Source organism: Oreochromis aureus, linkage group 14, assembly GCF_013358895.1.
Source record: "Oreochromis aureus strain Israel breed Guangdong linkage group 14, ZZ_aureus, whole genome shotgun sequence".
Taxonomy (NCBI): Eukaryota; Metazoa; Chordata; class Actinopteri; order Cichliformes; family Cichlidae; genus Oreochromis; species Oreochromis aureus.
In genome coordinates, this window is record NC_052955.1 from 2,388,503 (window position 1) to 2,412,174 (window position 23,672).

Genomic DNA, 23,672 nt, shown 5'->3' on the forward strand with positions numbered 1-23,672 from the left:
TTACCTACTTCCCCGTGAAAGACCCATCGTGGCTGCACAATAAAAGCCTACCGATTACAAAAACAAAACTTACGAAGTTCCTTCAAAGTATAAGCAGTAAAACTCCTTTACAGTAAAAGTCCATCAATTTAATTTTGAGTTTACCTTTTCAAGTTCACTTGTTAAAATAAAAGCCCTTGCATTAGTTCTCCAACATCTTCAAAGTTAAAGCCCGCCCCCCCAACTTCTTTATAATAAAAGCCCTACAGCTGTTTTACATTAAAATCCAAAAGATTAATTGTGAAGTGTTTGTGTGACTTCCTGCTTTTAAGGTAAAGTCTTGAAACACATTTGAGTAGTAATAGCCTCCACAGTAAGAATCCTGAGCTTTGCAATAAAATCACCAAAACGTTACAGTAAGTTACAAAGATGTTTCAAAGTAAAAGCTTAAAAGTCTCTGGTTTGCTTAACAATAAAAGCCTCACATAAAATAAAAGTCTTGAAGCTGGGTCAATTAAAATCAAACAAGTCCTCCTATCACTTCACAATAAAAGCCCACCAACATTTTCACAATAAAGGTCACAAAGCTCCTTCAAAGTAAAAGACTCAAAGTGGCTATTAAAATTCAACAAAATTCCTTTACTTGCTTCACAATAAAAGTCCCCTAGTAGCTTCACAGTAAAAGCCTCTGAGCATTGTTACAATAAACTGTTTCAAAATAAGAGCTCCGAGACAAACTAAAATACAAAAGCTGCTTCGTAGTAAAACTCTCACAGCTAACTGTGTGACCGGATTTAGAAATGAAATTCTCTGAGTCGCTTCAAACCGTGTGAATTGTTTTGTAATTAGTTGCTTCACAATAAAAGTAATTTCCTTCAAAATAAAACCTGCCACCTATTTAACAACGAGATGCTGTTGGATCCCAGAGGTCAGGCTGACGGTGTTTCCTCCTTGTCGCTGTGATGTCGGCTGATGGTCGGCACGGCAGCACAGTCATGTTTTTGTGTCTCTCCTCGTTAAAGTTGGATGAAGCCGCCTGCGAGGTCGTCGCCCATAAAGTGGAAACCAGCCGCTGAGTGGCTGGATGAGCTTTTAGACCATCTCTGTGGTTTTCACTTCATCTTGGGAATAACTGAGAGCTTTTTAGAGGGAAACCACAAAAACACCTGAGTGTTTCCTGCCGCGGCTGCTTCAGAGATCCCAACGTGACATACACGAGCTTTATTTTTGGCCTAAAGTCTGAATCTGCGCGTTTCGTGTTTATGCAGCAGGACCGAAGTCATTCCAACACAAATCCTCCGACTTCCAGGAGATTTGATGACAGATAAACGAGGCCCTTCATCACCATGAAGCAAGTCTGCTGAAGTTATAACTTCAAATAAAAATGAGCGACATCTGTGCTACTCTGAACTTTTCTCAATATTGTTTGAAATGAGTCTTTCATTTTGTTTACACATTAAAATCACAGACTCACTAATCTCAAATATTTTGTGGCAGAAAAATGAACTAACGTGTGATTATAGACTGAACAGTGTTTTAGATGAACATAAATAACAGCAGGCGCTGCTGAAATGTCTTTAGGCAGCTGTTGTTGTGAAATGTTGTTATTTAAAAATAAAAGTGAATTGAACTGAAACAGCGGCCAGAGCATGAGGATTCATTTCAGATTAAAACACAGAGGCCGACTTTGTCTTTGTTGCTTATTGTGTTTCCAGGGTCTGTGTGCAGGGGATATCCTTAAATGGTTATGTCTGCACAGAAGCCCCGCCCTTACCCTTGAAACCTCCTTTATGTGAGGAGCAACCAATCAGAAGAAAGTTGCCCTGAAGGATGGGCTGTGCAAAGGGCCAGGATAAGATAAAGAAGGATTATTTTGTGACTCATGCAAAGCTGCTGTGAATGAGCAGAGCATATTAACATGTACACAGACAAACGCGTTCATCATCAGGAGTAAAAAACACAGACAGACACTGATGCTCTTATATGTTTTTTTTATTTTTCAGTACTCTTTTTTCATCCTGCTGCGTATTTGCAATGATTTTTTTCTAATATATGATGCGTTTATATGGAGGTGCGTCCAAAAAGGTGCAAACATCAGCAAACACAAAGAAAGAGCAAGTGATTTCAGGTTTGACAAACACGTTGCAACTCGGTGACGTTCACCCTCCTCCTGGGCCTGCGTCGCTTCGTAATGACATCATCATTTTGTGATACGACAGTGCCCCCTACAGGTTCAATATCTCACTGTTTTTGAGTTAAAAACTGAGCATTTCAGTTTTATAAGCAGGAAACTTTAAAACCGCCATTGTCAAATTTCTAGAGACCTCAGAGTCAAACCCTGAAAGCTTCAAAACACAGAGTTTCCCTGCAGAGTGTCCTTTCTACACTTTCTGCTTCTCATGAACCAGTTTACAAACTCCTGCTGCCTTCAGGTGACGCAGATTACCATCGCCGCGAGTCTTATCAACGATGGTTAAATGTTCCCGCTCTGATTTTGTGCTTGTGAAATAAAGGATCTGAAATCCTGCATTTACTTTTTGCTAACTTGTGAAGACTCGAGTTAAGAATGTCTCAGCAAAATGACAACAGGCAGCACGGAGACAAAAGAAACACTGTGGACGTTTAAAGCGGCGAACGAGCGCACACATCTGGTTTTTCTTACACTTTCACATTCTCAAATATTTGATACGCAACTAAAATCTTTTCTTCGCAGGTGTTTGTAAGAGTTTGTGAAAGGTGACAAATCTCATCTGGTGTCACACGTAAATAAATCAAAACAACATTTTTTTATTTAAATTATATGAAGTTAACAACAAAAAGAAATTATTTTTATTTTTAAAATCCGTGAAAGTTATTACATTTATTACTAACTTGTTGCTGATTTTTTTCCTCTCTATGTTGAATTTATTTTCTTTTCATCACCTTTTGTTTCATTGCTGTCGTGTGCTAGCGTGCTGTCATACGAGCTCAAATGTAAGCGCCATTTGTAGTTACTTCATGTTTGCATTTGAGGTCATTTGTTTGATGCATATTCTGAAATTTGATGTTTAAGAATAATGTATATTTTCATGATTTTAGTTTATTTTGAAAAGTCTCAAAAGGATCTTGAGCTTTATTGTGAAAGATTTATGTGGAAAATAAACAAGCGGACGGCGGAGCCACATGATAGTTTTTCCGTCGTTGTTGCTAACAAAGCAACAGTCGCTTGTCCGTCTGTAGTGTGGTTATTTTAAATATAAGACAAAGAGAGAACTATAAGAAGAAAGTAAGACGGCCACTACATCAATATTATCTAAAAACGGGAATAAAAACATTTCTATCTAGATTTTTGATTTACTTAGATAATAAACTGAGATTTATGACGTATGTTTTGGTTATGTGACTGGCACTTTGCTTCCTCCATACAAACGGGCTCTCACTTGATTTTTGAGGTGAACTTATCTTGTAACTTGAAGGCAGTTAGACTGAAACCGGTTCTGGTTCTGGTTCTCCTGCTGAGCCTGAAGCAGAGGATGTGGTAGAAAAGACACCCGGTACAACATTCCTGTCGAGTGGTTTGGTTGTGTTGACGCTTACAGAAACATTAAGAGGAGAGCGTTCGTGCCGGACCGAGCCGCTCGTGTTCCAGTCCTCGTGGTCCGACCCAGAACCCCAAACTGGAAGACATTCTCAGAGGCAGCGCAGCACACTGTGACTGGTTCATTTATCCATTTACAACTTCACCAACCACGCCCTGCCTGACCCCGCCTCCTTTCACCCTCCACCTTCACCAATCTGAATTTAGCTCAGAGTGTGTTTAAGTGTTATATCTGCAGGTTGGTGTCGGCCGCGGGAGGTGACGAGTTTCCCAAAAACAAACACATCAAAGTTCAAACTTTCGTCCATCTGCAGGCCGAGCTCCTCGTTCGATTAAAGCAGGGGTGTCCAGCTCTAGTCCTCCAGAGCTACCTGCAGCTTTTAGACACATCCTTGTTCCGACTCACCTGAATGAAATGAATGGCTTGTTATCAGGCCTTTGCCAAACTTGATGGCATGCTGAAGAGGTAATCCCACCATTTGATTCAGCTGTGTTGGAGTAGGGATGCATGTAAAAGCTGCAGGACAGTAGCTCTCGAGGAGTGGAGTTGGACACACCTGGGTTAAGGGACTTGTTTTGGTAACAAACATGCAGAATTTCATCAGCAGTTGTTGTTTTAACTGTTTTAAAATGTGACTGTTCTTTAAACTGTTGCTCTTTTTTTATCCCTACACTCTTTACGCCAACAGACGTTCCTCTCTTACTCGGCATATAAGGTGTTTTTAGTAACTTACTTAAATACCACTACACTGACTTGCTGCTCCTTCTTACGGTACAAACTGGTGTAAGGTGTAAGTCCAGCCCAGCCTGGTTCTAAAATGAGCAGCTGCTTGTTCAGGTTCTGAGAACTTCATTTTAATCAGCAACAGAATCAGGATCAAAGAAACAGCCGGGACTGTTTTGGGGACTTGGTCCAATGTAGATGTGGAACCAGGGACAGTGCAGTGGAGGAGCCGAGGTTTTCGATCTCTGATCTTCATGACTCAAAAATGTCTTTACAAATGATTTTATGATGACAGAAGTTTCTCAAAATTGTTCTGAGCCAGCGTGACGACAGAGGCTGAATCACAGTATGAGCTGCAGAGACAGGATCACAGCACTAATGGCACTAATGGCTTTCCATACATGCTGCAGTCCGGGTGATTTTCTCCCGCTGAGAACGGTGAAGGCAGTGATAGAAGGTGTGCAGGAGGAAGGACGCGTTTGATGGAGACTTGTTTAATTTTTTTTCCCCAGTTTTCTTTTTGGGAAACTCGGCCGGTAACGTCGGAGAGAAGTAAAGGGTCTGAGTGAGAAGAAGGAAAGTCTGAGAGGTTGGAGAGGGCAGTGCAGCAACTCAGGCTGAACGTCTAAACTTTACTCTGAGGAAAGGAAAAGTTCTCACCGTTACAGAGCAATGCAAGGAAGAAACGTACTCGCGGTGGACACAATAAAGGGAACTTTCAATCCTGAGCATCCACCCAGGGAGCTGTACGTCTGCTCTTTCTTAAACTCTTGACTTTTATTTTGAAAGATGACAGGAAATTCCTTTCAGCTGTGTGAAGTTCAGACGAGGTTGGAGTAAAACAGTTTTCAGGGCAGTGCTCTTTGTCTAAACAAAGCGGGGCAGTGTCAGAAACACTCCAAAGCCTCCATCGGCCGACACCTGAATGCATCATGGTGGAGGGAGTGAAAGCGGGAGCGTCAGCCTCTTTATCCAAAAACATTCATATTCATGAGGGAGTTCAAAAAAACCTGTTCTGGAATCTTTTGATTCACTAATCAATAACTGATCATTTCATCTTTTCCTTGAAGTTAAATTTAAAGTTCAAATTTTCTTCACTCTCTTGAACCGTTGCACACACATCGTGCCAAGTCAACATAAAAAAAATGAACCAATCAGAGCTCAGTGTGCCCGTCCTCATCAAAACCAAACATACAGTCGTGTTAATAACAGACAAAGTGAGCGCATGCTGTGGCGTTTTAACCCGTTAAATCCTCATCACGCAGAGCTCCAACATGCCTGCACAGGGCAGGTCACGGTCGGCTCGTCGTTCAGCTTCAGTCCTGTTCAGACCGGATCAGAGTTACACAACTTGGCTGTTAGTGTCTCAATAAATCATTTAAATCTCTCCATGTCTGCGGGGGCGGCGCACAGAAAGTACATCATGCAATATTTCTTGTAACGCCGCAAAACCCAAAATCTTGTCATGTGATCAGACCTTGAACGCAGCACAGAGAGACTGAGCTGCGTTCAGTTTATTAAATTATTGGTGGACTTCACATTCCTGCTGATCTCTTTCAGACTTTCAGACCAGCCTCATGTCTGAAAATCCCCACAGTCAGAATTACACCCCCACCTTCACCTGCGCTCACGGCTCTCTTTGACCTTTCCTGCCCGGGGTTTTGCCTCACAGACTGCAGGCCTCTCTAACAGTAACTCACACGAGCCATGTTAGGGAAAGCAGACTGCTCTGCAGATGCAATAGCCGTTAACACAGCCTGAGACGAAGCCTGCAGACAACACTTAGGGCTGAAAGATCAAACTCTTTCTCTGAGCCTCGAACAAACTTTTTAGAACTCAGTCCTTCACGTTTGGATGTGTTTAAAGAAGTTTAGTCGGTTTTCATCAACGTGAAGCGAAAGCAGGAACTCGATCTACAAACTGCTGAGTGATTTTAAAAAGCAGGAATGTGGAGTTCACATGAACACCACCTGAACACAAACCGGTACGCTGTTCTGATTCTCTCAGGCGTACAGTCACCTGGTCGCCCGACTGACCTCCCTCACAGGAAGCGGTTCGATCGGCACAGAGCTGGAGACCCGGCCGTCTTCCTTCCTTCAGTCGGCAGTGTCTGCAACAAAAACCTACAAAGGCTCGTAAAGATGTGGCAGCTGAAAAAGACGAAACAGAAAAGGTCTTCCTTCCAACCGGACAGAACATCACGCAGAAGAAGAAGAAGCGCGGCGTGTCAAAACTGCGAAAGTCTTTGCATTCATTAAGAAATGAAAGGAAGTGAAGTTTCTACATGGCTTAAAGCTTTGGAGTTCTCAGCGCTCGCTCGACTCGCAAAAACATTTTGTCATCGTCATGACAGAAATGATGATGATGATTACAATGTGGCGATGAAGAGTAGGTGGGCTAGCCTCTCGGCGCCATTTCAGCAGGGCTCTTTGCATAAAATGTAAATCATCATCATCAACGTCTTGATTTTTTTTCCATTTCCAAACAGGCCCCTCCCCCTCGCCCTCCCCCATTTGATTTAAAATATTTCATAACGAGCACGAAGACCCCACCGCCCCCCCTCCCCTTTTTTTAAGCTTCTTTTTTTCTTTGTTTTCGCCGTCGCTGTTATGGCGGTTGTTGTCGTCGTCGGTGTGGTTGTAGTTGTTGCTGAACAGAGGGAGTGTTAAAATGGGAGTTCTCCTCCTCCTCCACCTTCGCCTCGTCTTCCTCCTGTGGGTGGCGCTGCAGGCTACGACGCCTCTCGTTCTGTAGAGGACTCCGCTGCTCGCCGCTGCCTCTCCAGGCTCCTCGCCCGCTCCTCGCTGTTCATCGTGGGGCTCCTCGAGGACTTCAGCAGCTTGTCCTCGGGCTCGTGCAGCACCGGCTCCTTATACATGCAGACTACAGGGGGGAGGACGGGGGGAGGATGGGGGAGAAAGACAATGAGTCATTAAAGCATCACGCCACCACGAACAATCATATTTAGACATAAAATAAAAAATCCCAACGTAAATTCAGATTCATTGACATAATTATAAATGCACAGGTGTGCCGTTTGTGTCAGCGTGCCATGGATGAGGATACAGCTGAACCTTTATGCAAATTATACAGACAAATCTATTAAAACTAGTAGCTCCTTCAAGTTGTATGTGCTGATGTTAAATAACAGAAAAGAAGAAGAACGAATCAGAAACGAGGGAGGTAAAAGAAGACATTGGTGGGTTAACAAGGGGGGAGAGAAGGAAGAAGGGGAGAGAAATGGGAGGAGGCTGAAGGACGCCGAGGAAGAGGAGAAGATGGACAGCAGGAAGAGAGGAAGGTGATAGTTGACAGATGTATAGTTGACAGATATTTTTAAATGAAGATGAGACGGGAGGGGCAGAGCAGCTGAAAGCAGAGACGGAGCTTCGTGTTTCCAGTTAAACGTGCATCTGTGATATTAGAGCTTCACCTTGTCCTCACACTCTGAGTTCTGGCCGGACGACCTCGGCTCCTGGCTCACCTCTGAGCTCTCCAAACCTTCATCAGACTCTATCGTTTGCTTCCAGGATCTAAGAGTATAGCAGCTGAGCTACACTGGTTCCTACAAACCAACAGTATAATTTCCCAGTCTCACAGTCAGCTGCCGCTTTACTGGTTTTATCTTCAAACAGGACTAAAAATATCACGTTAAAAGACTTCACTATTCTTTGACTTTATGCCGGTAATTCTGGTTCAAGTTCACCAGGAAATACGAGTCTCGAGGGTCAGTCTTTACGTAGGCTGTTTACTGGGCCAACAGTTCACCTGAAGTAGGTCAGAATGTAAGACGGGATGTTAACTATGTTTATGAGCGTTGAGGTTTTTTTGAGATATGATGTTCAGAAACACTATGGAACACGTTTTCCTGCCTCTGTGTTTTAATATCAGGACGTTTTCAGCACAGTTTTGCAGAGAGGCAGAATGTTGAACTTGATGTCAGTGTTTCAGTGTTAAGCACCTTACATTTACAAAATCACCTCTAAATGCAAAATCTCGAAGCCCATTTCGCTTATTGAACTCATCTTCTACTATGATAAACTACAGAAATGTGGAGAACGGTCGATTTAAAAGTACAAAAGTCCCAAACTAGGAGAAAAAGCTGACTTTTCTACTTCTCCTTCTGTGCATATTTGCATTTTTAAAAATAATTTTGTAAATATACAAAGTGTGTGGAGGTGATGTTACACTTTCCTCTAAACACAACTTGTGTGTCTTTCACATGACGTGGAGCAGAGAAAGCTGAAGATATGTGTAGTTCCTGATTTATAAAACAGCAGCATGTGCACACAGAAGAACAATGTGAAATATTTTTAACATTAGCTCATTAGAAGGTTTGAAATATGACTTGTTGGTTTAATGAAATGGAACTGAAACATTTGCTCTTTTCCTCAAATGTATGTGTGAATATTTCTGAAAATTTGAAACATCTGAAGGAATTATTATCTTTGACTCTTCTCTTTATGAATGATAAATTCTGTATCCAAACTGAATCGTGAGCTCCTGTCACGTAAACATGAACCAGAAATTTAACCGACACAACTTTAACTGTTGGACCTCTACTAACGTTTTCCACTCTTTGTCTTTAGCTAGGCTTCATCACAGACCTGCAAAATCAGTCATGAATGTAATTATAAATATTCACTCTGGGACAACAGAAAACAAGTGTGCCTTGAACTTTAGCAGGTTTAACAGAAGTAGAGGAACTCCAGGATGGTTCCCTGAGGAACTCCTAAACTTACCTTTGTTCTTTTAACCTTACAATACTGCAGACCCACATACCTTCTTTACATATAAATAAAATTGACAGTTCGTCTCACCTTCGATGGGTCTAGGGACAAAGTGTGAGCACGGTTTGGTTTTCTTCACTCGGTTTCCCTTCATGATGATTCCTTCCTTATTCAGGCCCAGGAACCAAGCCCGGCCTGACTCGTGCTGCCGATACATGGTGGACGAGTAGATGACGTAGTAGTTTTCAAAGACCGACTCCTTGAACTTGCACTCTGATGTGAACACATCCTGATACACAAACACACAGAAAACATTTGAAGTATAATCAGCAGAGAGATCATTTTGTAGTTTTTCTTACACGACTGCCTGCTTCACATCTCTGTGCGTCTACATGTTTGATTGCACGACTCAGCTGCTTTTATCTGAATTTTATTTTAAAGTTTAAACTTGGGACTTTTATTTTAAAACGAACAGCATCGAGTGCTGACCAGCAGCCTTTTAGCGTCACGGTTCAGTTTGTCCTCAAAGTTTTCGTCACCATTTTACTTCCATATAAATCTGCCTGCCTCGGGAAAGGCGGAAAAATGTTCACTGCATGCTGATACTTCACGTTACAGAAACACGGCAGGATGTGAGCCGCGCAATATGACACAACGCACGAAGCAGCCAATGAGCCGTGACCAATACGAAACATCTTGAAGGTGATCGATCGCATTACACCCACATGATAGAGTCCGCAGCACTGCAGGGCAGAGGCACACCGTCACATGTAACAGGACATGAGAGTATTACAAAAGTACTACCGGAGGTACACACTGAGCACAGGGACTGTTCACTACTGCTGCCACGCTGCAGCCTGTTATACGTCCAGATCTTAAAAACAGGCCAGGTTAACACCCATTCATGAAAAAATGCACAATCTCCGTTAATTTTTCTCTCCATGCTTTGCTTCTGTCTGTTTTGGAGTAATATTTCACTGTATTTATCCTTTAGTTTTGTGTTGAACTCTTCGCACTCAGCTGTAGCCACTCCCCTGATTGCCCTTCTGTTGGTGAGCTGTGTTTATACAGTGGTGTCTTCCCCGTAGTCTTCATCAGAGCATTTGTTTCCAACATCCATGGTCCATTAGTTTTTTCAGACTTGTTAAAATCATCGTCTGCATTTTGCATTTTTACATTCTGTATAATCATCAGTCTGACAGCTTTAGTGCTGAGCAGGACAAAGGAAGTCAAAACGTGTGACCTTTGTCACATATGTAGTGTGAATACTTGTAAACAGACATCATCTGCATAACACAAGATTCTGTTTGCTTTTACTGAGTAAAATCAACTAAAAAAGGAATGAAGACTAAAACTGTCAGTAAGCATGTGGTGAAGAAAAAGCTGCAGAAATGTGAAAATCCAATTAAAAGAACAATCTTAGAAATCAAATATTGATCCTATAGCGATGCGATACATCCCGACATTTTCATTAAATGAAAGGAATCTTAACTGTAAGAACTTCAATAAAGTAACATCCATAAAACATAAATGGGAGAGGAACATTAGTACAAAGCAGCTGAAGACTGAAACTCAACATTATTTTGAAAAACAAAGTTTTAAAAAGCTTTTAAGTTGAAATATTAATGTTAAGTCCTGTTCATGCACGCTATCCTTCACGGAGCAGGAAACTGTGTCGGCCGCGCTGTGGTACGATCCGTGTGGTGGACACTTTGACACCAAACGTGACTGCTGGGCCGTTTAAAGTCCTAGTTTAGCACCTCCCTCCAGGTATAACAGGTGTGTGTGTGTGTGTGTGTGTGTGTGTGTGTGTGTACCCTCTGGATATAACAGGTGGTCAGGCGAGCCAATCAGAGCAGAACAACCCCCCATAACATACAAAAACCTGTCCCAACATTTGAATCTTGGAGCTTCTAAATACAGTTGTATGAAATGTGTCTTTCAGATATCCAGAGCCAGCGTTCAGTTACCTCAATTCTGTGATCACTTAATAAATAAAAAGCCGTTTTTGTTTTCATCCAGGTCTGGACTGCAGGCAGAAACTCTGCTGCTCTTAGAAGCTGGTTTTATATGTAACCTGTTACTGACCTGTTGCCAATTATCTTTATGTGTCGTTGTGCTTACTCTTCCAGCCCTGCTCCAACTTTTGAGACGTGTTTCTGCCATAAAATTTGTATTTGATGTAAAAACTTTGTTCATTGGGTACCGTGAGATGTCACTCACTGTGACATGCTAATTACAAATCCGTCTCATTCTTTTAGTGTTTAAAATGATTCATGAGTGACTGAGAATCTAATAAGAATCAAGCTGAAGTCACTACTACACTAATAAAACCCAACACAAACACAGCCACAGATAAAAAGGAAAAAGAAGCCACGAGGAAGGAAAGACGGGACTTCAAATGGAGCGCGATGATGATGTAGGGGAGGAGGAAGAGGAAACAGAGGGAATAAATGATGAAAAGCGTATTTTTTCCTCCCAGCACGCAGCCTGCATCTCATATCAAGACGTGATCAGTAAACAGTGTTGAGACGCTCGGGCCTCCCAGCACACCACAACTTTACTTCCAGCTGTCTCACCGCTCATGCTGTAATGCTCTTACATAACTGCAGAGCAAGAGGAGGAGCTGCTGTACTCTTCATCTGAAGCTACACCTGAGAGAACAGGAGTTTATATTTTATGGAGCCGAACCAAATCCTCACTTTACCTCCTAAAAAGAAGTGCTGCCTCTTCCATCCTGGATTTATCTGGCATGTGGAAGCGCTGAGAGATCACTGGGATGAAGTCATCTGATCTTCCCGATCTCGATGGGAAGCATTTACATTTCTAAGCATTGTGTGAGCAGTCAGGACTGACTGGTGAGATGGGATCAGGCCAATTTGTGATTAATCTTAATCATTAATTAATGATTAAGATTAATGAAGAGGACCATCGAGCTAACAAGTGCAGAAACATTTACTAACAGCTGCACTTCCATATTTGGCATCAAACCACAAAGCAGAACTGAAGCACAGCTGCAAAGTGGCAGCAAGGTTTCATCACGTACCCGCCACGAAGGCACGCTCATGTTAGACTGACTCAAACTACCACACACAAAGTCCGTGGCTTCCAATCTCAGTGGCGGCGAGAAATCTGTGATTGATAGACAGCAGCAGCCAATAGGAGCGGTGCAGAACAGGTAGTTCAGGGTCATTCAGTATTACATCATCCCCTGACCAACCATCACAGCTAACAGCTAGCTTCTTCGGGCGCGCTGCGAGCTCATATTTAGTTTTTGTGTCTAACACAACTGAGAAAACTTCCTCACATGGTCACTGTGATCCTCCTCTTCCTCCCCCACTCTGTCTCCTTCCTGATGCTGCGCACAGAGAGGCTCAAGAGTTGCATTTTAAAGTTTTATGCACGTGTTGTGAATTATGGATGTTAGATGGACTCACTGAGGCGGAGCAGCAGTACGACAGCTGTAGATGTACTCGGTCTGATCAGGGCTGTCCTCTTAACTACTTCCATTGTTCATCATCAATTAATTATTACACACACTGTCTAAAAGTGGAACTTTTGTACCGTAATGTCACCGAGTTTGCATCTGAACACGAGCTCAAACAGAAAAAATAAACCCAGGATCTCTTTGCAGGGGAAGAACTGGATCGGTCAGATAATGTGACAGAAATATTCTGAAATAAGATCATGTGGGGGATCGCATTAAAACTGAGAGGAGTGAAAAACCCAGTTAGAAACTTTATCTCAGTGTCACCCTTTAAATTCTGCCCGAGTCCTTGAGCAAAACAATAAGACCTTATTACCTCACAAACAGCAGTTGATGACTATCAGTGTTTTCAGGAACGAGACGTGTTCATATTTTCACATTAAAATGATTGTTGGGGACACGTCAGGAGGTCCTGCCTTTACCTGCTCCTGCAGGTGTTTGTGTCAGAGATTCACCTTGGAAGGAAGTGATGCTCCAAACTTTAACAAAACAAGCTCAAGAAGGACATGAGGATGAGGCAGATGTTCTTACAGATGTGTAGAGGAATGCCTCATCGTTCATGGCCACGTACAGCGCGGCCTTCACTCCCTGGATGGCCACGACCCTCAAACCTACTGGGATCAGGTTAAACAGAGCTGGAGGGCGAGAGACATAGAAACAGACAGAGAGAGAGAGAGTTAGGTCGTGAGAGGCAGAAATGGAACAAAAGTAGATTAATACAAAACGTCACAGTGAGCACAGAAGATGGATGGAGCTACCAGGAAGTCCGCCACAGTTACCGAGCTCTTATTGTGAAACCTCGAGTTGAGTCAGTTGGTGTTTTGAAAGCAGACGTGACGATCGAGCGGCGGAGATGAAAGAGGAACTAAGATACTGCAGTAAGTAACTCCTGGATAAAACTGCCTTCTTAGTGACCGTGTGATTTCAAAAGTTAATGATCTGGCTCTCCTCCTCTTCTTACCCCTGCACGTTTCTTCCTGTTAAAAGGGAGTTTTTCCTTCCCACTGTCGCCAAAGTGCTTGCTCATAGGGGGTCATATGATTGTTGGGTTTTCTCTGTATGTATTATTGTAGGGTCGACCTTACAGTATAAAGCGCCTTGAGGCGACTGTTGTTGGTGCTGTATAAATAAAATTGAACTGAATTCGAGACCTCCCAGAATATTTTTGTTCGATGAATATATACGTATATCAGAAGGAGCAGAAACTTTTAACACTGCAGGATGATGTGAAAGTGGTGATTGCTGGAATAATGCATCATTGGTGGGTTAGCCACGAGGTCGCAGGGTCTCAGCCAGGCTGAGGTTGAGGTCCGGACTCTGGACCGTCGCAGCAGCTTGATTCTTTCCTTTTTCAGCTGTTACATGCTAGCATGCTAACAGAGGCCTGTAGAGTCTCCTGGGGTGAATTTTCCCGAGACGATATCTTGAGTGTTTTCCACGTGTGAATCCCGTCCTCCGCTGTGGAATACCGGACTTGAGATTCTTTGGAGATGGCCTTATCCCTGCATGACCGACGGACATCAACCGATGCTTCTTTAAGCTCGTTGCTGATGCTTTTCCTCCTCTGCATTGTGTTAACACACAAACCTGCAAACTACAGAAACGTCTGCTTCTATCTGTTCGCACATTTGCAGTAAAAAGTGTCAGAAATGAAATTGTCGTGAAGACTCGCACAGAGCAGGTTTAAATTAATAAACCAGCAGTGAGTCTTCCATCACTGCTTTAAATCTTCTGCACCTGCGTAAATCAGACCCACTCAACATTAAAAAATCCCATTGCACCTCTTCAAACTGTGAATTTTTGTGCTTTTAGTCGATCTGTAACGGTGGTTAAAACCCGGCTCAGCCTGCTGATGTGCTTCCAGCTGATAAAGCGAGAGAAAAAGAGTGAATAAAAGCAGAGAGAGAGCGAGGGGGGTGATAGAGGGACGCAGTGATGAGAGGTGATTTAATCCTCGGGGACAGAGAGCTGCAGTGTGGGTGAGGATGAGGAGTAGGAGGAGGTGGAGGAGGAAGAGGCCTGTGGCAATGGCTGCGGTTAATCCTCCTTTATTTAACTCAGAGATGATCAGAGAGAAAGAGAAAGCGATAGGGGGAGATAGGAGAATCCAAAACATCTCCTCCTCCTCCTCCTCTTCTTGTCCTGCTTTTGCTTCTTTTTTTCCCAAACCAAAAGGATTTACAGGAAGCAGCAGAGGCTGTAATCCTGAGCTCATCCAGCCGAGAAACAAAGACCTGCAGCGGAAACGTGACTGAGTATTGACGATCGGAAACTGTCTTCAGACTGCTCCACCTCGGATCACTCTGTTACAGACGGCAGATGCAGCTTCAGCTCTGCAAAGTGGATTAAATAAATCCACAGAAAACCTGCACTCTTTGCTGTCCAGCAGGGGGCGACTCCTCCTCCAGTAAACACAGCGATGAGTTTATGTCCAAGTTGGAAGTCGAGTTTGATGAGCAGCTGTAGCCACAAGGGGTCGCCACTGCGCCGGTTTGGCATGTTTGATTTAAGTCTTCTGACGCAACCCCAAAGGGGATTTGTGGAATTGAACCAGCGACCTTTTGCTTGCCAAGCGAATGTGTTAAACATGACAGCGTCGTAGGGGAGGTGCCATTAGTGAGGGGAGGGTGGAGCGTGAGAGCGACAGACGGATTGGGGCGGAGCCCGAAGCGATCAGACGCTGGATCGACATCCCTACCCTCACCTGTGCTCATGAGCTGTGGGTGGTGACTGAAAGAATGGCGCTGCAGGTATAAGCGGCGGTAATGCGTTTCCTTTGTAGGGTAGTGACGGGACTTTCAGACATTGGTGAGGGGCTCAGAGCAGAGCCGCCCGTCCTCCACATCGAATAGTTCAGCCAAGTCCGACTGGGAGGAGGCCCCGGCAGACCCAGGACTCACTGGAGAGGTTATATCTCAGCTGGCTGGGAACAAATCCCCCCCGGATGAGCTGGAGGAGCTGGCTGGGGCGAAGGAAGTCCGAGCTTCTCTGGCTAGACTTCACAACCCAAACCCGGGGAAGCAGCAGAAGATCGTTGGATTATGTTTATGTTCTGATGTATAGAGCTGTTGTATTTGAGCTCCTTCTTCTGTGTAATGTTTTACCTTTCTGAGCTGTTCTTGTTTGACATCAGATGATTTGACTGATCCAAGCAGTTTTCTTTACACTTTGGCTGTGAAAGTTTCTTTTATGTTGTCTTTCCATAAAAGGAGGTAGCGATCACGACGTCACACAGGAGTGAGTGTGAAACAGCGTGCTCACTGAATCCTTCATAAAACCGATTCCTGACACCAAATGTTACAAAATGACCATCTTTTTATTCAGCATGACCCAAAACGAGCCCACAAACCCTCAGGATCGCCCCCTGGAGGCCATTAACAAGAGTACAGGTGTAAGGCATTTTCTCTTCACTCTTCAGACAGAAAGCTTATGTAGCATGCAGTCTAGATAAATACAGTTTTAATGTGGGACTCACTGTAGTCGCTGTTCTCGTCCTTGGTCCCGCTGATGGCTCCATCGGGCTGCATCTGCAGGAAGAAGCCCTGCTCGCTGAAGAGGCGCGTCACGATGCCCTTCAGCTGCGGCTCTGAAACACAAAGACCGATGTGAGGTTCAGCCCGCACACACACACACACACACACACACACACACAGAGTCTGTACCTGACAGCAGGTCGTCAGGTAGCATTGCTGAGCTTATCTCCCTCATGTAAGCGCTTCTTCTTCTTTACTCTCACATTTGAGAAGAAGAAGACACAAGCGTACATCTCAACATTTCCTGTCCAGCGTTCCTCACACTGACTCGACCGCAGAGGACCGTCACACCTGCGGTCAGCTTGCAAATCACGCTAGCTAGCATTAGCTGATAAATCAGCAGTTCACCCTTTGGTTGAATAAGACATATAACACTAACAGTGTGTCAGCCACTAGTTTAAGAACATGTTTCAATATGAAGGCCCGGCAGACCATCAGAAACCCTCCAATCTGTGTGGAGAGAGTCAGGAAGTTCCTGAAGCCCCAAATCAGTGACCTTTGCCCTCAGAGTTAGCAGATGGCTGCTGATGAGTTTCCAGCCTGGGTCACGTGAAGCTTAAGTGCACACAAACACACGTGGTTCAAACCCCGGAGACAAACCCTGAGGCCGCGGCTCAGCGCGTGAGTCCCTCCTGTTTGACTTTAACACCGAGCTGAAGGTCTGAGGATGTAAACACGGTAGAAGCTGAAGCTGAACGAAGTGATGCTCCAGATGACAATGTGGGCCAGAAGGACTCATCTCTGGCAGAAATAGACCAAAAAGACAGCGAGGCTAATGTGGAGCAGGCTGCTGTGCTACTTAACATCTGAAAGGACCGACGACAGACAGACGTGTCCGGAAATGACAACAAGGTAAAACTTCACCTTTTAACAGAGCAGACGGTGAGTGTGTGAGTGTGGAGGAGCTGACACACAGAAGGACCAACGTCCCTACAAAACACGAAGAACTAAACAAAGACGTTTATTGACTGCTGCTCATTGAAGTCGTTTGGTTTTACTCTGATTACCCGTCAAACAGCTCACATGTGTATAAGTTAACAGAGTGATGTTTGATATCATCAACAAATCCTCAACACTTCCTACAAGCTAACATTTCATGCAGTCACAGTATTACAGGCCTTGTTTCACAGAGAGGAAGTGGATGCAAACAGCTTCCTGCTTTGAATGGATCATTTTCACATTGTTTGACGACAGCATCACTGTCGTCACACACCCACTGCGTTGTGTGTCCTTATTATCCAATTCGTCCCCAACCCCCAGCCACTCACAGCAGATGGCCCCACCCCTCCTTGAGCCTGGCTCTGCTGGAGGTTTCTTCCTCTTAAAAGTGGGTTTTTCCTTCCCACTATCACCTGCTCAAGTGCTTGCTCACAGGTTTACTTTCTGGTAAAAGAAATTTTGTTTATGAATTCAGAGGATAATAATAGCCTCCAACATGATCATTTTAAAGGATTTAAGGTGTTAAACAGGAATTAATATTAACTAAACACCAATAAGGACCTAAAGTTTATATTCAAGGAGCTAACTTCTTTATTTTTGGTCATTTTTACGCTCACAAACACATTCAGCAGTTTAAGCACATATTTATGTCATCAATGCATTTTAAAGGAAGGTCATAGAAGTCACGTGGTGGCGTGCATCACGCTGTGTTTTGATGTTCAGAAGTTGAATCTAAAGTCAGCGTGCTGACGATTCAAACACCGGCAGTCACGAAACATCTGCAAGGTGTGATCACTAATTATAAGCAGGGAACCAGGAGCTATATCTGTGAGTGTGTGTCACGCTGTGTGAAGACAAGCTGTGAGTTTTAACATCTGTGAGGCTGCGGGCGACAAAACACCTCGTCACATGCTGCTCCCCGAGCTCAGGCGTGATCAGACTGACAGCGCCTTTAAAACCGAACCTTGTCTTGCCGAGTTGCAGCGAAACGATAAACGCTGAACTAAGAACGGCGTCTGCTGCTGTGGGAGCTTTCTACACAAAGAAACCTTGATATCGATGAAAGAAAATCACCTGCTCATCTCTTGTATTATTTTTATCGATGACCCGAGATGGTATAAAAGCCAACGTTCTCTAAATGTGCATTCCTTTTAAAGGCCACCAGGGGGCAACACCTGAAAAAAAGACTTCCTGTCCTTTAGAGGTCTACGAGGAAATAGCTCATGGACCTCATTACTGGTTTCCACACACCAACAAAGTGATGGTGTAAATCAGGAGTGTCAGACATGAGGCCCGTGGGCCAGAATCCGGCCCACTTCACAGCTTTACTGGACAGATTTGGAACTTTGAATAGTATTTTCATACGTTTTGCAGTTTTCCCTCCACGCCACACCAAAGTACAGGATATGTTCTGTGAATTAATGAAAACTTTATATTGTAAATGTATAATTACAGGACAGTCTGAGCGATGAGCTACCAGAACCTTCTCTGCAACTTTCCTACATGTTTATCACATAAAGCCCACTACACATCATAGTGGGCTTTATGTGGCCTTTGACATCACCGGTGTAAACGATCAGGTTGACAAAACAGGACTTTGCGAATCTATGACATCACAGTTTTCCTTTTAGGACATCGCAGGCCAGACTGAGAGAGCGCGCGGCTTGATTCTGGCCCTCAGGCCATACTTTGCCCCTGCGTGTGGTCGATTCTGCACAAAACGGTGGCGAAAAAGCCGAAGGAAAACCCGGGAGTGTTGCCGAAGGATACTGGAGGCACGCGGTCGTGTTTTGATTTGAACTTGAGCAAGTTGGGAGGTGAAATCTTTACGGCTTCAAAAAGGCTTCATGCAGTAACAGATCTCATTAGCAGAGGACTCACTGAGGGCGAAACATCAAAGCAGGGCAAAGTGCTGACGTTGAGCTGAACGCCGACTTCACCAACTGCAGAACAACTCATGAATAACTCGGCCTCTTCCTACCAGCTCCTTACTGGAGAACTTGAAGTCTGCAGACTCTGAAGGAGCTGATCAAGCACAAGTGCTGCGTAATAGTTTCTTTAAGAAGCTGTTTGTTGTATTGCCAAGAAAACAGGAGGCGGAGGCGACGGCGGGGAGTCGGCTAATGAGAGATGAGAGCTGCAGCTAGCTCATAAATGTGTAAACGCAGACACCCGTCCAGCTCTCCGACGCTCTGCTGCTGCTCTCCGAGAACCTTCCTCTGGAGGGAACGCCGCTCGAGTTCAGGCCGACTTTTACCTCGTTATTCTGCAGGAGGACTAAAAAACATAAAGGTTTGCTGTTACTTTAAGAAAAGAAAAATGCCGTCTGGAATCACACCGTGGGGATCTGATGATGCAACGCTCATTACAAAAAAGAACCCACAGCAAACAGTGGACTGAGTTTTCTTTATGTAATCCTGATATCATGATAAACCCACAGAACAAACAACATCACGGAAACCTCAAATTAAAGCTGAGCTTCAACGTTCTGAGCTTTAAAAAGCTGAAACCGCCCTGGTCACGGCAACCAATGAACTTCTTCAGTGTTGACGGGCCCCCAGCAGACACAGGTAAGGCAAAGCCCTGAATCCGAATTAAATTCTACTACTTTTATCTACTTTTATCACAGTGAACATCAATCAGTTCGGATCAGATAACCAAGGTGTCTGTGTTCGAGTGGGAGGAGCCAGACGTCTGAAATCGACGTTAATAACTTATAACCTGTTTATGGTCAGTTTTTTAATATCGTGATGAAATGAAGTTAAGACCACTGGTTTCGAGGGGGAGGGGCTTCAAAATAACTGCCCAGATTTGTTCAAGTTGCCAAGTTGGGAGGTTTCCTTCCTCAAAGATTCCTGCGTCATAGACAGGAAATGTTCTTATATGGTGATCTCAGGTGTACAGAAGGCCTGCTCACTGGCTGTTAAAACCTTCTGTTTGCAAGAGACAGCCAATCAGAAGAAAGCTGAATTAAAGCTGCAGGTTGTTCACATTAAAGTGGACCTGTGTTATTTCCTGTCATATATCTGCTCCTTTATGAGGGGCGGCCAATCAGAAGGACAAAGGATGCCCTGTGTAAGATAAAGAAGGATTATTTTGAATGGTGAATCGTGCTAAGCTGCTCTGATCAGCGTCATCGTGAATCTGACTGAGAGCTGGCCGCAGCAGCGCTCGGGTCAAAGACGCAGGTTTTCCTGAGTGTTCCCGTCCCGCCGTAACATGGGAAACCTTTCCTCTCTGAATCGTTCCACCCACCTGGTTTCCGGCGTACTGGTCTTTTCTTTCCGCTGCAGAAGCGAACTTTGCTGAAGACACTGAAGATGTGTCGCTCACACAGAGACCTCGGGTCTTTACTGGGACTTGAGCGTCGCTTGTTAGTGGCAACTTTGTCGCTGTTGGACTCGCGGGCTTGGCGCTTCTGTCTGATCAGGGAGCTGGCGATAGCCGCCGCCATCTCTCTGACAGGAGGAGGAAGCCACAGAGGAACAAAATATCTGCTCCTGCTGTCCGAGTTTGAGGCTGACGACCCTTCAGTCCAAAACAGGTGACATGTCGCCTGATGGGCCTCGGAGGGACCGAGCCTGGATGAAAAATGTTCTCCCTTATGGGAGATCGGTGATTAGGAACCAAAACGTTAGAGATCTGCTGTGAGAAGCAGCCGGTGCATAACGGTCACACGTACAGGCTTGAAAACAAAAACACCAGAAGGATCCTGAAAATCCACAAAAGTGAAGAACCCGGAAGCCGTTTCACATTCATACGTTTCACTGCACAAAACCTGTGTGAACTCCGATGTTAAGAAACAGATATTCCTCTTAAACAGTTTAAATAGTTGATTTATATGTTTACATGTTGAGGCTTCTTTTGATGAAGTCCTTCTCAAACGCACTCTTCAGCTGAGGGTTTGGAAATAGATCACAAATCCTGATGGAGCTCTGACAGATGGAAAGTTTAAATATCCACAGATTCAGCTGAAAGCTCGGGAGAAGGACGGAATACTTGTTCCCTAAATAACCCTAAAGGTTCCCACACAAGTCACAGAAGTTAAGATGCAGCACTGGCCTGGAGACGATTAATAAAGGAATAAAGAAAAACCCTGAATTAACAATCGTTGAGTGATTGCGCCTCGATCGAAGAGCTCATCGTGTCTGCTGGGTGATTTATCACTTTAGGTCGCCTCCATCTTTCAGACGCTCCGATGGAAGTGCACATGGCTGCAGGGATTCTCTCGATTTACGCGCCACAAACAGAAGAATCAAAGAGCTTCACCGTGACGTGTCTTCACATCTCTGTGGAGCGAGAGGAAAGCATCTTCATCCACCCGCCTACATCAGCTCGTCAACAACTTCCCGACATGCAGAAAAAGAGGAACAAACCCGAGAAGTTCAGAATAATCCCAGAGAGAAGAGCCGATAAAGCCGCCGCACATGCACTCCGCTCTGCTCTATTTTACTCTACTCTGTTTTCCTGCCTCATCCTCTCCTCCTCGTCCTCTTCCTCGCAGGCTGAGAGCTGCTGAATGTGAAGAGAGAGGAGCGAGGAGAAAAGAGAGCAGCCGTCAGTGAGAGATCGAGGAGAGAGAGAGAGAGATGGAGAGACGAGAGGTGGAGGTGTGGAAGAAGCTCCTAAAAATATTCTGCCTGATGTTTCATGTTGCTCCCACATCAAACCACTCCATCTTCACTGCAGCATCCCGATGCACACGAGCGCGTTACACGCCGCAGGACGACTGGTTACTACAGAACAACATCAGCATCGAGGCGCCCCGCCGTCTGAGTCGTGCATGTTAGAGAAAAAAAACCTTTCATTTCACTTTAATCTTCAAACCTCGATCATCGAATTCACAAATTACAGCCAACCGCTGGCTTCTGGACTGAGCGCAAGCATTTTGTTTGTTTGGATCCGAACGTGACCAGAACTGGACACGAGCTTGGTTAGAAGACCTCATTAGGCTCTGATCAATTTTTAAAATGCGGATTTTCTGCTTTTGTTTTGAAAATATTTCCGTCTACATGAAAAGGCAAAAGCAGCCGGCGATAAAAAGCATCAGTCAGAATGAAACAACACGCTGTCTGATATCAGTCTTTTCTGCACTTTTGAGATTGCAGCACAAAATCTGTGTTTGAAAACAAGAATTATTAGCAACAACCACACTTCTCTAGAAAATGGCCACATAGTTCAGGCAGGACTGGCCTCATCATTTTTAACAGTAAGAAGCAGCTTTATGTCACTTTGAGAAGGAAAGTCTGTTGTAAGAGGCGGATCTCCCACAGAGCTGCTTCTTTATGGCAAAAATCCTGATCATTTAAGGAAACCACGGCATGCTGAGTGTCTTGATGCACACTCAATCATCCCGGTATGTAAATCCCAACAGGTTGATTCTGTTCATCTGGACGTTTTCAGTGGGAGAAACGTTTCATCATCATCAGCTGACTGCAGGTTTCAACCTTATAAACAGGACATTTGCATAATGACTGAAACCAGCCCACTGAAGGAACAATGGGCTGTGAGGTCACGTTCTTGATCATTAATGTGCAAATTGTCATGACCACTGATCAATGTTCATGAGTCGCTCTCACAGAGAGTTGGGGAATGGCTGCAATCACAGCATTGTAAGATGGTGACAGATGTACCCTTAGGCCCCCTCCTCGATTCAGAGATGGTCTTTCCCTTTTCACGTAAATGGCCTCCTTGACTCTGTGCTCAAACCAGCGTTCCTCCCTGTCCAGGATGTGTACATCCTCATCAATGAAAGAGTGTCCACTGGCCTGTAGGTGTAAATAGGCCGCAGAGTCCTGCCTGACGAGGTCGCTCTTCTGTGTTGTGCCATCCTCTTTGAGGTTGTTTGGTTTTGTATGGAGGAGGTTGGGGTGGATGGATGGGTGCAGGAAACAGAAATGTTCAGACAAATCCTCATCTGATTATATTCCTGATGAAACCAGATATTTACATTTATATTACTACACAGCAGACGGCTTATTTAACAGTGATTTGTGGCCCATCTCTTGCTGCTGTGGGTTTTATTGTGGAGCAGAAGCCCTGAGGAGATTCTGATTTATTCATGGAGGGAGCAGATAAACGTGGTGCATTAAAAGTCTTCACTTTTTCCATGAAGCATATAGTCAGTTTAAAACAACCAAAACAAGGTGCATGTTGATTGTCGAGTTCTGCAACCTCTCTGTTTCTGCTCTGAAGCCTCTCTGCTGTGCCGCGCTCACACGTCCTGTCAGAGGCTGTGAAGTCGACTGCAGGGTTACATAAAAGCATCTTTATTCCCGCTGCATCTCTACAGCGGCAGCACACGCGGCTCACGAACACGTCGCTGGGGCTGAATAACCGTGAGATCTGCTCCGAGTCAGGAAACGCTCTCTGAGCCCGCAGGCAACGACATGATCTGACACTCAGCCCGCCGTCCTGTCGTTCTGCGCTCAGAGCAGAAATGATTCACTCATCGCTTCACATCTGATCATGCTGTGAATGCTGGAAAGCTGCAGCCTCAGGTGGGGAGACAAACCCAGAGAAAACTGATTCCAGCTCTGTGGACACGCCTGACTCTGAGCCTGATTATGAAAGAGATAAATCTACAACAAGTATTTCAAATATGGATTAAAATACAGCTTTTTTCTAGATTCATTAATTGATTCTTTGGCATAAGATTTCCACTGAAGCCTCTTTATTTCAGACCTCTTACTAGTACTGCTTC

The 23,672-nt window shown here is 44.4% G+C and overlaps 1 protein-coding gene across 3 annotated transcripts in view; it reads right to left on the reverse strand.

The window, feature by feature from the left end:
- Positions 1–1,961: 1,961 nt before the first annotated feature.
- The window catches only part of LOC116329778 (fibroblast growth factor 12), a 53,003-nt gene continuing 31,292 nt past the window's right edge, over positions 1,962–23,672 (reverse strand). For 2 of the 3 annotated variants that reach the window (XM_031751862.2, XM_039622297.1), the window contains exons 2-5: positions 15,973–16,083; positions 13,029–13,132; positions 9,101–9,299; positions 1,962–7,163 (exon numbers count right to left, since the gene is read on the reverse strand). In XM_031751862.2, the coding sequence (XP_031607722.1) occupies positions 7,012–7,163; positions 9,101–9,299; positions 13,029–13,132; positions 15,973–16,083 (566 nt within the window). In that variant the 3' untranslated portion in view covers positions 1,962–7,011. Of the gene's footprint in view, positions 7,164–9,100; positions 9,300–13,028; positions 13,133–15,972; positions 16,084–20,224; positions 20,424–23,672 lie in introns of those variants that run through there. The other variant, XM_031751861.2, reaches the window with a different exon arrangement.